Source organism: Sciurus vulgaris (genome assembly GCF_902686455.1).
Source record: "Sciurus vulgaris genome assembly, chromosome: 13".
NCBI lineage: Eukaryota > Metazoa > Chordata > Mammalia > Rodentia > Sciuridae > Sciurus > Sciurus vulgaris.
In genome coordinates, this window is record NC_136474.1 from 40,810,244 (window position 1) to 40,822,931 (window position 12,688).

At 40.4% G+C, this 12,688-nt stretch overlaps 1 protein-coding gene across 2 annotated transcripts in view; it reads left to right on the forward strand.

Annotated features, from left to right (window-relative positions):
* Positions 1–12,688, forward strand: part of LAMA1 (laminin subunit alpha 1) — a 94,418-nt gene that overhangs the window by 21,326 nt on the left and 60,404 nt on the right. The window contains exons 10-19 of one of the 2 annotated variants that reach the window (XM_079108427.1): positions 1,312–1,418; positions 1,731–1,911; positions 2,521–2,657; positions 3,721–3,957; positions 4,961–5,104; positions 5,577–5,756; positions 6,646–6,831; positions 8,008–8,135; positions 8,775–8,895; positions 9,886–10,023. In XM_079108427.1, coding sequence (XP_078964553.1) covers positions 1,312–1,418; positions 1,731–1,911; positions 2,521–2,657; positions 3,721–3,957; positions 4,961–5,104; positions 5,577–5,756; positions 6,646–6,831; positions 8,008–8,135; positions 8,775–8,895; positions 9,886–10,023 — 1,559 coding nt within the window. Of the gene's footprint in view, positions 1–1,311; positions 1,419–1,730; positions 1,912–1,953; positions 2,113–2,520; positions 2,658–3,720; positions 3,958–4,960; positions 5,105–5,576; positions 5,757–6,645; positions 6,832–8,007; positions 8,136–8,774; positions 8,896–9,885; positions 10,024–12,688 lie in introns of those variants that run through there. The other variant, XM_079108428.1, reaches the window with a different exon arrangement.

Sequence of the window (12,688 nt, forward strand, 5' to 3'; positions counted from 1 at the left end):
CTTACACCAGGGAAAATGGAGGGCCAGGGAGAGGTGCCTCAACATAAGCAGCATGGACCATAGTTACGGAGGCCAGGTGCCAGTGCCTTTCCCTTACCACCCCCAGGTTCCAGCGCTACTCCTGCTGCTGCGTGCTGCCTCTCACTGTGCCTAGGCTTTCCGATACCCGTCACGTTTTCCTTTCCTTTTCTTACGCTGTTATACAGGTTGATTATCCCTAATCTGAAATGTTTGGCCAGAAGTGTTTAGATTTTTAACTTTTTTCAGATTTCAGAACATGCATACACATAACAGAATGTCCTGGGATTGGGACCCAGGTTCAAACATGAATTCGCTTACTTTTCTTTTGCACCTTATGCACACAGGCTGAAGGCGATTTTGTGCACCCCTTTTAGCGTGCCTGTCTTTTGACAGTGACTTCATATATGAAGTCAGGTGTGGAATTTTCCATTCATTACATCAAGCATTTGCTCAAAAATATTTGGATTATGGAGCATTTCAGATTTTCAGATTAGGGATGTAGAACCTGTATCATATGGACAGATGTAAGTTTTTAGACAAGCATTCACAAACAGTCCCTTGAATATTTTGTCAGTGAACATATTAAATATTATGAATATTAAATAATATGAAATATGTTAATGCTCACCTTATGAATTAAACATTTTGGGACCTGTTAAATTGCATCACTTTGAATAGCTGAGGAACTTTATAACTCTAAATGTTAATGCTGTGACCAGGTAAAACTGAAATTCTAGCATGAAACTACAAATAACTCAAGATTTATAACAGGGAACTCTTCATTAAATTTTGAAATATATTAATATATACCCTATCTAGATTGTTTTAACTGAGCTTTAAAGTATTATATATATGCATGATTGGAATGGGGGTGAATGGCTAAATTGATTGAAGTCTCCATTGCATGTATTTAATAGAAATTTACTGGCATACACTAATACCTTGTTCAGAAATAACATGGTGCTCATGAAATTGGTCAAGGTAGTTTGCTAATTGTTATCTTAATAACTTCAGTATTATTATCTATTATTATCTGAATGGCTTGAATATTCTTTTCTGATAGTTTCTTCCACTAACTCTGTTTTAGTTTACTCTTCAAAAAATGCTAAATTTTACTTATTGCAAAGTAATATATACAATATACATATGTCTTATTAGGCATTTATTATATACATATTTATTTAGTTTCATGATCTGGTACATTGAGTGTTTAACATTTTGGACATTGAAGGAGCTGACTACAACTATAACCAGAAATAACCATTAATATGTCCTATATATGTGTGTTAGCCTGTGATTGCCATGAGAAAGGTTCCCTTTCTGATGTGTGCCATCCTGAGACTGGACTCTGTGAATGCAAACCCCACGTGACTGGACAGCAGTGTGACCAATGCCTGGTAAGATGCTTATGGTCATTGCATGTAATTAAAATATCTGTCAGTGATATGTAATTGATGCCTTGACCTGGATTCAAAGGAAAACTGAATTCATGACAGCTGGAAAAGAGCTCACTCCTGAGCATGGTTGGTACATGCTGCACCTCTCCATCTTGAGAGCACGTGGTCACTGTGCAGATGAGGGGAGCTGAGTCATGAATACTTTATGATCTATGGAGCAGCCTGTGTGTGATTTGGAAAACCTTCTTGTGTGCATATTCGCTTACTAACCCACATGTTGGCTTGTGTGATTCTTCCCCTTCTGTGACATAGCCAGGCTATTATGGGCTGGACACAGGACTTGGCTGCCTGCCCTGCAACTGCAGCACCACAGGCTCCACCTCGGAGGAGTGCACAGATGAAGGCCAGTGTCACTGCATTCCAGGTGTGGCTGGGGAAAGGTGCGACAGGTGTTCACGTGGCTTCTATGCCTACCAAGATGGTGGCTGCACACGTAAGCTTTTGAATTTCTTGTTTGAGACTTTACAGCGACTCCTAGCCTTTCTTGGCAGCTCCATTAGCTTTGGACTAACTTTCGTGACCTTCCTTTACTTTCTTCTTTACACATACAGGTTTTCATACCTTTTTTCTGTTTCTGATCCATTTCTAGGTATAAACTTGAAGTTCGTTTTGGGCTCTGCTGCCTACTAATTGTGTGAGCTTGGATTAATTACTTAACTCCCCTTAACCTTAGTTTCCTCATCTGTAAACTGGAGAGGCTAATTATAATCTCTGCCAACTAGTTTTTATAAGGACTGTGTGCAAAGCCCTTGACATGGAATTTGGCACATAATAAATGATCAATAACATTCGGTCTATCTGTTCTTCCACCCACTGAGATATTTTTCAGTCTTTTCCTGCTCTGTCTCATCCAAAACATCTCTTGACCTAGAGGAATAGCAACCTCTGTGAGACACAGAGAGATCTCTGAAATCATGAGCTTTTAGAAACTAGAAGAATTATTCAGATTATTAATAAAAGGGACATAACTTGTAAAATCAACTCTCACCCTTTTAATTCCATTGATCATCCAGTCTTGTAATGGTGTTTGTCTTTGTTTCAGCCTGTGACTGTGCTCATACACAGAATAATTGTGACCCTGAATCTGGAAAGTGCATCTGCCCTCCTCATACTCAGGGTCTGGAATGTGAAGAATGTGAGGAAGGGTACTGGGGTCTGGACATGAATCATGGGTGCCAGGTGGGTGCTAACATATTTCCATTTTCTTAACTGAGAGTCCCTAGGCTGTAGTGAGTTTTGTTCCATTTCTTTTATCCATTTGGTTCATATAAAAGCTCAGTGCAGCTGGGCTCATGTTGTCCCAGCTACTTGAGAGCTGAAATGGGAGGCTCTCGTGAGTCCAGAAGTGAAGGCAGTCAGCGCAACATAGTGAGACCTGTCTTAAATAAACAAGAAAGATTCAGTGCAGATTGTTGGAATAAATGCGGAAGTGCAACACCCTTCAAAAGCTTTACATGGAGTTTTCTGCAAAAGCCCAGTTGTAAAATTGAAGGATAAAAAATCCAAAAATGTTTTTAGTGCTCTTTAAATATATTCTTCAATGTATACAATTTTTCAAAGAGAAAGTCATAAGTCGGTTTATGGGGGGATTATGTCCAATTTTTGAGGGCTCTAGTTTTCCATGAGTAAATTCCTTTGATTAGAGTTGGGGATAATTTGTTTTGAAAAAATTGCTTGACCTCTAAAATACTTTTGCTAGATTGTTTGGACCCTCTTGGCTTTAATTTCAGTTCAGTTTTGGCCCAGTGTACAAGTGACTTTAAGATGCCCGAATGAAATCAGGCATGGTGGCACACGCCTATAATCCCAGCAATTTGGGAGGCTGAGGCAGGAGGATCACAAGTTCAAAGCCAGCCTCAGCAACTTAGCAAGACCTGGTCTCAAAAAAAAAAAAATCATGCTGGAGATGTGGCTCAGTGGTTAAGCACCCCTAGGTTTAATCCATGGTACAAAAAAAAAAAAGAAGCACAAATTGTCCTGCAATGCAGTCCCTGTCTCCTGTTAGTACATGGTAAAGTGGATCCATGGAGCAATAGTGAGAGATCAATTCATTTATATAATTTTCCTACATTTAGTGTTTTTTCCAAAATCCAAATATATATATATTATGAAAACAAAATCTGCCTTTTTATTTAGTTAGTTTCATTCTCTCTCTCTCTCTCTCTCTCTCTCTCTCTCTCTCTCTCTCTCTCTTTCTCTCTCTCTCTCTCTCTTTCTCTCTCTCTCTCTCTCTCTCTTTCAGGCCTGCAATTGCAGCCGTGAGGGGTCCACCAGTCCCCAGTGTCACGTGCTTTCTGGCCATTGCCAGTGCAAACTGGAATTTGGTGGGCAGAGCTGCGATCAGTGCTCCTTGGGTTACAGAGACTTTCCCAATTGCATTCCCTGTGACTGTGACCTGAGGGGGACGCTGGTGGACACCTGCGACCTGGATCGGGGTCTCTGCAGCTGTGCGGAGGAAACTGGCACCTGCTCTTGCAAGGTATTTGCCATCCACCCTCCACTTCCTTCCTCGCCCCTCGTCAGTATGACTCTTTGAGTCTTGACTGTTTCAATGAGCAGCTAAATTTTAAACACTTCCTCTAATGGTGTCTTTCTGTATCTGAGTTTTAAGTCTGTGAATGCTTTCTAAAGTGATGGAAAATTCTTAAAATGGAACTTCTGCCATTTACTACAAGCATCAAGTGGTGGGCCCACTTTGAAAAACACTTAGTTTTCTCACACGGGTTCCAGTGGGCTGAGTGACCAGTCTATCCTGAATATACAGGTAAAATAGAGAACAGGCTTTGAGAAGATTTGTGACTTTATAGCTATGAAGTAGTAAATGCTCTCATATGTGCTGGTCAGAGTAAAGGAAATTTATATGTGTTGTTTTCTCAGTAGTAAGACTTCAGTGCCATTTTTTTATCTTGTGCGTGTCCCTTGGCTATCCCAAAGTGCTTTGTTACTAGGAGGCTATTCCCACCTTCTCTGGTCCTTATGCAAGGAGGTGAGATGAAAGTCAGAGGGTAAAGGATGAATGAGGGACCGAAGATGACAAAGGGGAATGTCATGGAGATACCATGGTGTGGGAATTGGAGGAGCATTGGTCTCCATGTGTTTGGCTTGCTGCATCTTAGGATACATGTTCTCATTACGGATGATCAGAAGAGCCTTAGCAATCACCCAGTCAGGGGTGACTTCCAGAATCACCTGGAGTCTCAGGGTGGGTTCCAGAGATCCCAGGAGATTCTCATCAGGGACTCTGTATTCTCAAAGACTTCCAAGATGATTCTAAACATCCACCATGTTTGGGAATCACTGACTGAGTCTTTGTGAGAACTGGTGCTCACAGAGGTCAGTTAGGGACCTTGTCTGAGAAAGCAGCAAGTTCAGAGATGCTTGTGGGTCTAAGATTGCTTTTGTGTTTTATTTTGACTCTGTGTGTACAGAAATCGCATTTCCTTTTTTCAGGCATTACTGAGTCCACTCTTTGTTTCCTTTAGGAAAATGTCTTTGGCCTCCAGTGCAACAAGTGTCGTACTGGCACCTTTGCCCTGCATGCTGACAACCCTCTGGGATGCAGCCCCTGCTTCTGCTTTGGGCTGTCGCACCTCTGCTCAGAGTTGGAGGGATATGTGAGGACCCCGGTAAGTCACACACAGTTGAAATGTTTAAACCCCCTGCCCTGTGGGTGTTGGGTGGGGGGCAAGGGGACAGTCGAGTACTTACTGCCCTCATGGTATCAGAATTCATTTGGGTTAGTATATCAATCTGAGCTCCACTTCTACTGTCCAGGAAAACAAATGGAGCTTCATCATTGCATCTTAGCTGATCTGTCAAAGGCTTCACTTGGCGTGTAGAACTGTAATCATCTCAGTGGTCTTCTTCACATGACTGAACATGGCCCCGGCGTAGCAATAACTTGACCCCTATAATCAGTAACTTAAAGCCCTTGCAGTTTCATTTTTAATCCAGATGTTTTGTTTAAAGGAAGAGCCCTCACTGTTCCTGTTTTAATCATGAAGCCATTCTGTCTCTGAGGCAGTGGTGGAATCTGACACATCACGCCTGAGCGCTGGATTCACCATCTGAAGTACGTTCTCTTCTTTTTATGACTAGGTGACGCTGGACTCCAATCAACCTCTTCTGCATGTGGTTTCTCAAAGCAACCTGAAGGGCACCACTGAGGGGGTGTATTACCAGGCCCCCGATGTCTTGCTGGATGCCACGACGGTCCGGCAGCATGTCCATGCGGAGCCCTTTTACTGGCGGCTGCCAGCTCAGTTCCAGGGAGACCAGGTAAGGCACACAACCAACCTAGAACTGGTGCTCCTCTCCCCGGGGTGGGGGCTCTGGGTACAATTTAAAATCACAGTAGCCTGTGCAGGCCTGTCATTAAGAGAAGTGATTTTGGGGCTGGGGTTGTAGCTCAGTGGTAGAGTGCTTGCCTAGCATGTGTGAGGCACTGGGTTCGATTCTCAGCACTGCATATGAATAAATAAAATAAAGGTTCATCAACAACTAAAAATATATTTTAAAAAATAAAATATGTGATTATTAAATTTGTTTTCTAAGAGGGGATAGAGGTATTTATCACTTACAAAATTCCCCACAATTTTGGGGACTTTTCAAGTCTATTAATGTTTCAATCATTTCATTTTACTATTTCCTTAAGCAGTCCTTCAACAAACATATATCGTATTTACAAATATCAGCTCAGTACCAGCCTAGGTGCCACACTGTGTCTCAAGACATCATTACTCATTTCAGGGGGAAAAATCCATATAAAACAGTTATCAGTTATGAAAGATATAGTTTGAATTTTTTGATTAGCTAAATATCAGAGGCTATGTATGAATTCACCCTAACCTTTAAAATTTGCGAATATATAACTCAGTGCTTCTACGGAGATCATTTATAATCCAAAGGAGTCTTGAAAATAATTAGTAATCAATGCAATAATTAATAATCAATGCAATGTTATTGCATTGATTTGTTTTGGAGCCCACTTTGTTGATCAAGAAGAACTAAACAATCTACAATTGAGTAGAATTAGACTTAAGCAAATTCTGGACAAGATATTTCATATATGGAATATAGGTTTAAGATGCAAGATTTCTTTCATATAGTGGAAGACTTATAACACTATGTTTTTAAGAGAGATAAACAATAATTTGTACTTTAATAGCTCCTGGCATATGGTGGCAAACTAAAGTACAGCATGGCCTTCTACTCTTCTGATGGCATTGGCACCTCCAATTATGAGCCTCAAATTCTCATCAGAGGAGGTCGAACCAGGAAGCAAGTCATTTACATGGATGCACCAGCACCAGAGAATGGAGTGAGACGGGACCACGAAGTAGATATGAAAGAGGTGACTGTGATCTTTTAATATATGTTCCTTTAAGAAGTGATCTTTGTGGGCTGGGGAGATAGCTCAGCTGGTAGAGTGCTTGCCTCACAAACACAAGGCCCTGAGTTCGATCCCCAGTACCGCAAAAAAGAAGTGATCTTTGCTATCTCTGTAATGAAAACTTGAAGCTACTAATAAGAAAATGAGAAATATCTTGGTATTAAACTTCCCCTGGGTTTAGCAAGATTTCTAAAAACTATTCCAATTTCATACCCTCAGGAAAGATATGCAGTAGTCCTTCCTTATCACAGTTTTGCTCCCTACATTTTCAGTTACCCATGCTCAACTGAGGTACAGAAATACTAAATGGAAAATTCCAGAAATAAACAGTTCATAAGCTTTAGCTTGCACCGTTTTGGGGATAGCATGACAAAAATCTCACACCATCCTGCTCTGTCCTGCCCAGTGGGCCAGTGTATCCACACTGTGTATGCTACCTGCCCATTAGTCACTTAGAAACTATCTAGGTTGTCAGACCAACTGTCACAGTATCACTGTTTGTGTTCACTCAACTCTTATTGTATGTAATAATGACCCCAAAGCACAAAAGTGGTGATTCTGGCAATTTTGTTACAGTGTATTTTTATAATTGTTTTATTTTATTATTGTTGGTGTTAATCGCTGACTGTGCCTAATTTATGAATTGAACATTGTTATAGGTGTATGTGTGTAGGAGAAAACATAGTATGTATGGGATTCAGTATATTCACTGGTGGTCTTGAAACAATGCCCCAGGGATAAAAGGGGACTACTGTGTTAGGTTTCTACTAATTTAATGGGAATTGCATCTTAAATCCTTTATCTTGGTGCACTAGCTTCAACCTTCATAGTTATGATGATACACAAATCTTTGGACTTTGCTAGAATTCAGGTAGTGTCTCTTCATTCCTGCAGCACATGTTTACTGAATGTTCACTGTGTGCTCAACACTGTCTTCGGTGATGTCTTGTCTATTGAAAGTATTGACACCATGCCTACCCTGGTGGAGGTTACAGATCTTTGTCAGTTAAACTTAGTGACATGGCCAGAACAGGGTTCATTTATAATAACATTTATGAAATTTATATTTTCTCTCTAAGGTCATTTGCCTATGAGAATTTGTACTCTTAATTTAATTGAGTATATTCTTATCCACAGAATTTTTGGAAATATTTTAACTCTGTTTCTGAAAAACCTGTCACACGTTCGGATTTTATGTCCGTCCTTAGCAATATTGAGTACATCCTCATCAAGGCATCGTATGGTCAAGGATTACAGCAAAGCAGGTATGTAGAAGTTTCTAGAACTTCAAACATTTTTTTACCTGACATTGAACTGAAAGCATTTGATTCACTTCACTCCTACTACATACATTATTAATCTATGTATCTCTGTTCCTTATCCAAACTTTGCTAAATATTGATATCCTTATGGAATAGAATGTGCGAATTACAAATTATCCACCTGCCGTGCAAATGTAATTATAAAATATAAGCCCACCATGGTGGAATCTTAGATGAAGATGAAATTTTTTTTAAAAAATTGCCATTTTCTGCACTTGGATGCTGCAGTACCCATTTCTTTGAGACAATATATGAAGAATACTGTCACTTATTCGTTTTATATGTTAGCCTGTAAGAAACCTATTAAGTCTTGGCCAAACTAGCATTTGAAGAGGTCTTTCAAGTATACTTTCCACAGCATTATATTCAAGTTCTAAAATGTTGACTGAGGGCCTTTGCTGTGTAAGGACATTGCTATTGCACTTTAAGGCATTTTGTTTATAATCATGGGGAGGAACTACTCCACACTGGGAGGAAATTGTTGGTTTAATATATATGCAAATGTGAAGTCACATACAGTGCTTCTAGAAAGTGTTTTCGAGTATTAACATCTACTCTCTTCTTCCCACACTGGTTGCACAGAATCTCAAACATTTCAATGGAGGTTGGCACAAAGGCTACTGAGCTGCACCCTAAGAGAGAAGTGGCTTCCCTGTTAGAGAATTGTCTCTGTCCCCCTGGCACAGCTGGATTCTCATGTCAGGTAGGGAAACCAGTTAAAATCTGTTTCCTAGCTTTGAATTGAATTGTGCTTGTTTATAGCAATTGCAAAGGTAGAAAAGAACTCATGTGTATCCACGATATCATTTTTTTCTTGAATTAAAATTTTTTTCTAAATTGTGTTCCGGTCTATACAACATCAGATTTAGCATCCTAACTGTTCTTCAGTATGGTAGACATCAGTAGTGTTAAGTACGTGCACATTGTGGTTTAACCAATATCCAGAACACTTTTCACCTTGCACATCTGGAACCCTGCACCCATTCAAAAACCACCCATCCCTCTCTCCTACCCTACAACCACCATTCTACTTTCTGTCTCCATGAATTCAATTACTGTAGGTTCCCCAGATAAATGGAATTGCACAGTATTTGAATTTTTGTGACTGTCTCATTTTACTTTGCAGAATGTCCTCCAAGTTCATCCATACTGTAGTATGTGTCAGAATTTCTTTCCTTTTTGAGGTTGAATAAACTCCACTCTGTGGTTATACTTAATTTATCTACTAAGTCTTCTATGGTCATTTGGGTTGCTTCCTTCTTTTGACAATGATAAATAATACTGCTGTGAGTAGGGGTATACAAATACCTCTTCGAGTTCCTGCATTTAGTTCTTTTGGATATATACCCCGAAGTGGGATTGCTAGATCATATGGTATTTCCATTTTGAAGGAACCTCTATACTGTTTAGCACAGCGATTACACCATTTTACATTCCCACCAGCAATGCACAAGGGTTCCAATTTCTTCACCTCCTCACCAACACTTGTTATATTCTGTTATTTCTATAGGAGGCACCCTTGGGTGTGAGGTGGTATCTCATGTTTTGATTTGCATTTCCCTCCTGACAGTGATGTTAAATGTTTTATGTGCTCATTGGCCACTTGTATGTCTTCATGGGAGAAATATGTTTAAGTCCTTTGCACAGTTTTTCATCAGATTGTTCTTTTCTCCTCCTTTTTGTATTCCTTCAGGACTGTGCCCCTGGGTACCACAGAGGGAAGCTTCCAGAAGGCAGTGGCAGGGGACCACGCCCTCTGCTTGCTCCTTGTGTGCCCTGCAACTGCAACAACCACAGTGAGACTTGTGACCCCGAAACTGGGAAGTGTCTGGTATGCTTGTTTTTGTAGGTGTTCGCCTAAAGTTTGGAAGTAGCACAGGCACTGAGTGTTTAAATTTCTGCTCTAGGGTCATACCAGTTTCTTGGTTTAGTGAGAGGTTAAATTTACCTAAACACAACATGTATTTCCTTCAGAAAGGCTTAACTAATTGATCTGACAGAGTCAATAGAAATTCTTTTATAAATGCTCCTTCTTTAATGAATTTGTTCATAGACATTAATTAGGAGTTAGTTAAATGCGCCAGTTTTTACATGCAGTACTAGTAACCATAGTCAAAGTGGATAAAAACTTTATGTCATAGATTTTAAAATAAGTTAGTGTTAGTGTTGAAAATTTGTTTCTCTGTGTAAAGTAGTGCCCTCTGCTCACATTTTAAAAATGCATGTTCTATCAGAGGATGTTTATACAATGAATTATTATGTCTTAGTACACTTTTGCTTCTTGATCACCTTCCCCTAGACCAAGATTGGTCTTGGAGACACAAAGAGAACTCTGACCATTGAAAATGACAGTAATGCAGACAGAAGCCTTGTGGCCCCTGACTGAGGGCAAATTCTTCTGTCTGATTTTGCATAAGCCAGCCAGGACTTACTGATGACATAAAATAATCTGGTATTTGTTCCCTACTCCTGAAATATCATCTTTCACAGTAACTCCTGTGGGAAACATCGGTGACTTGTATGAACTGTGCTCAGACTGACTTGGCCCAGGTAGAAAAACCTGAAATAAGGGAATCAAGCTGTCCACCAAGAAAGACCCCCCTGAAACCCTAGAGATCTTGGGTGTGACCTGACCACAAGAAGACACAAGGAATCAAACAGGAATTAGAGCTGTGCATCCCTACTTGCCTTCAGCTACTATCAACCATCTTCCTCTTTTGATCAGAAATATCCTTTGTATGTAGACTTTAAAGGAGGTTTCCAGGGCTGAGGATGTAGCTCAGTGCTAGAACTCTCGCTTAGCATGCATGAGGTCCTGGGTTTAATCCCAGTACTACAAGCAAATAAATAAATAAATAAAGGCAATTTCCCCTGGCACAATGAAAGTTAGAAAAAGAAGTTCCGCATGGTTTTCCTCAATGAAAAAGACACCCGTTAACCTTTGCTGACTTCATTATTTATGAGGGATAAAAGAATTATTTCCATTACACAAGGACGTAATGATGATGCAGATAACTCCAGCACTATTAAAAATTTTTGTTCGCTCTAATCAGCTCACGCTCTGGGCAAAAGCAAAGACCTAATAGAGAAAATGGAAAGATCTCATTTAAAGATTTACGGAGAATTGATTTCAGACAAATAGAGTGAGATGTAATTAGCTGGGAAGTTTCCTTGGACAATTATGGGGAGAGAGGTCACTTACGGAAAGAAGTTGATCAGTTCTTTCATGCTTAATCTTTCCATGACACAGCTATTTAACAAGATGAGGTATTCCTAGGACACTCAATTATTACCCTGCCTTTCCTGGCCCAAGTCTACCAGAACATAGTTATACAATCACCTGCTGATTTGCAAAATAGAAATAAATAATGCAGTCACTTCACCCAGTATGAAAAAGATCACCTTAGACCATGCCAAAAATCACCCTGGGTGAATAGGAGCCGATAGCTATCCAGGGAGTGGTTTTTGCAGACGCCACCTGCAAATCACAAGGCATCTCACTTGGGTTTGTCAGTCGAATGTTGCAATTTCCAACAATGGCTATTCCTACTGCCAGAGGACTGGACACAGATTCTAAGTCTAGAATATGCACATATTCTTTGGAGCTATTGAGATAAATCAGTAGTTCTGATTTAATCTTGAAAAGTAGCATTGTCTTATCAAAGAATTTGCAAAACTACTTGATCAGATGCCTCTCTTACATGCCAAACACCCCAAATCTTCAGCCCTCCACATTTTACCTCCTCAGTGTGTGTACCTGGTGGTCAAATGATGTGACTGTGAATCAATTCACCATCCTGAGGCTCCCTCTCACCTTTAACAAGGGCCCATGGAGTGCACCCCTTTCTGACTTGAGGAACTGTGTCTCTATGACACAGCCTGTGCGTTTTACCTACCTGGTCAGTGCTGCCTCACTGTGTTGATGACACACTAAGACGGTATATTCTTCCAACTGGTATATTCTTCCAGCTGGGCCATGGTTACTTCATCCTTGCTCTTTGAGCTGGGGACCTTTGCTTTCCTCCTTACTCTTTACCTTGTCAGACTTCTTTTGTGGGTTTATGCAATAATCCACATCCTTTTAGTACCATCTACTAAGCATTTCTTCTGTGCTGGTTACAGTTAGCACAAAAAGACTGGTCAGGACACAAACCTCATGAGTCATCTCAGCTGTTTATTCAGGAACAGTTCTACACCAGAACAGGGGATGCAGGGATGAAATGGTGTTGGTGGACTCACTTTCCTGGTGGAAAATGAGCCACTAAACAAAGAAAGGGACTGGGTTTATATAGGTTATCTTGAGGGGTGGTCTAGGGAACATATCAGTTTCCTTGAGCACTCAGGAATTTGAACATTTTTGGGTCGGTTTCTGTAGGCAGTGTCTGGAGAGGATTTACTTTGAAGGAGATTAATGCCTTCTGGAGACCGTTACTTTAGGGGTGATAAGACACTTCCTCCCTGTCTGCAGCCAGCACCTAGAAAACATTTATCTTGGG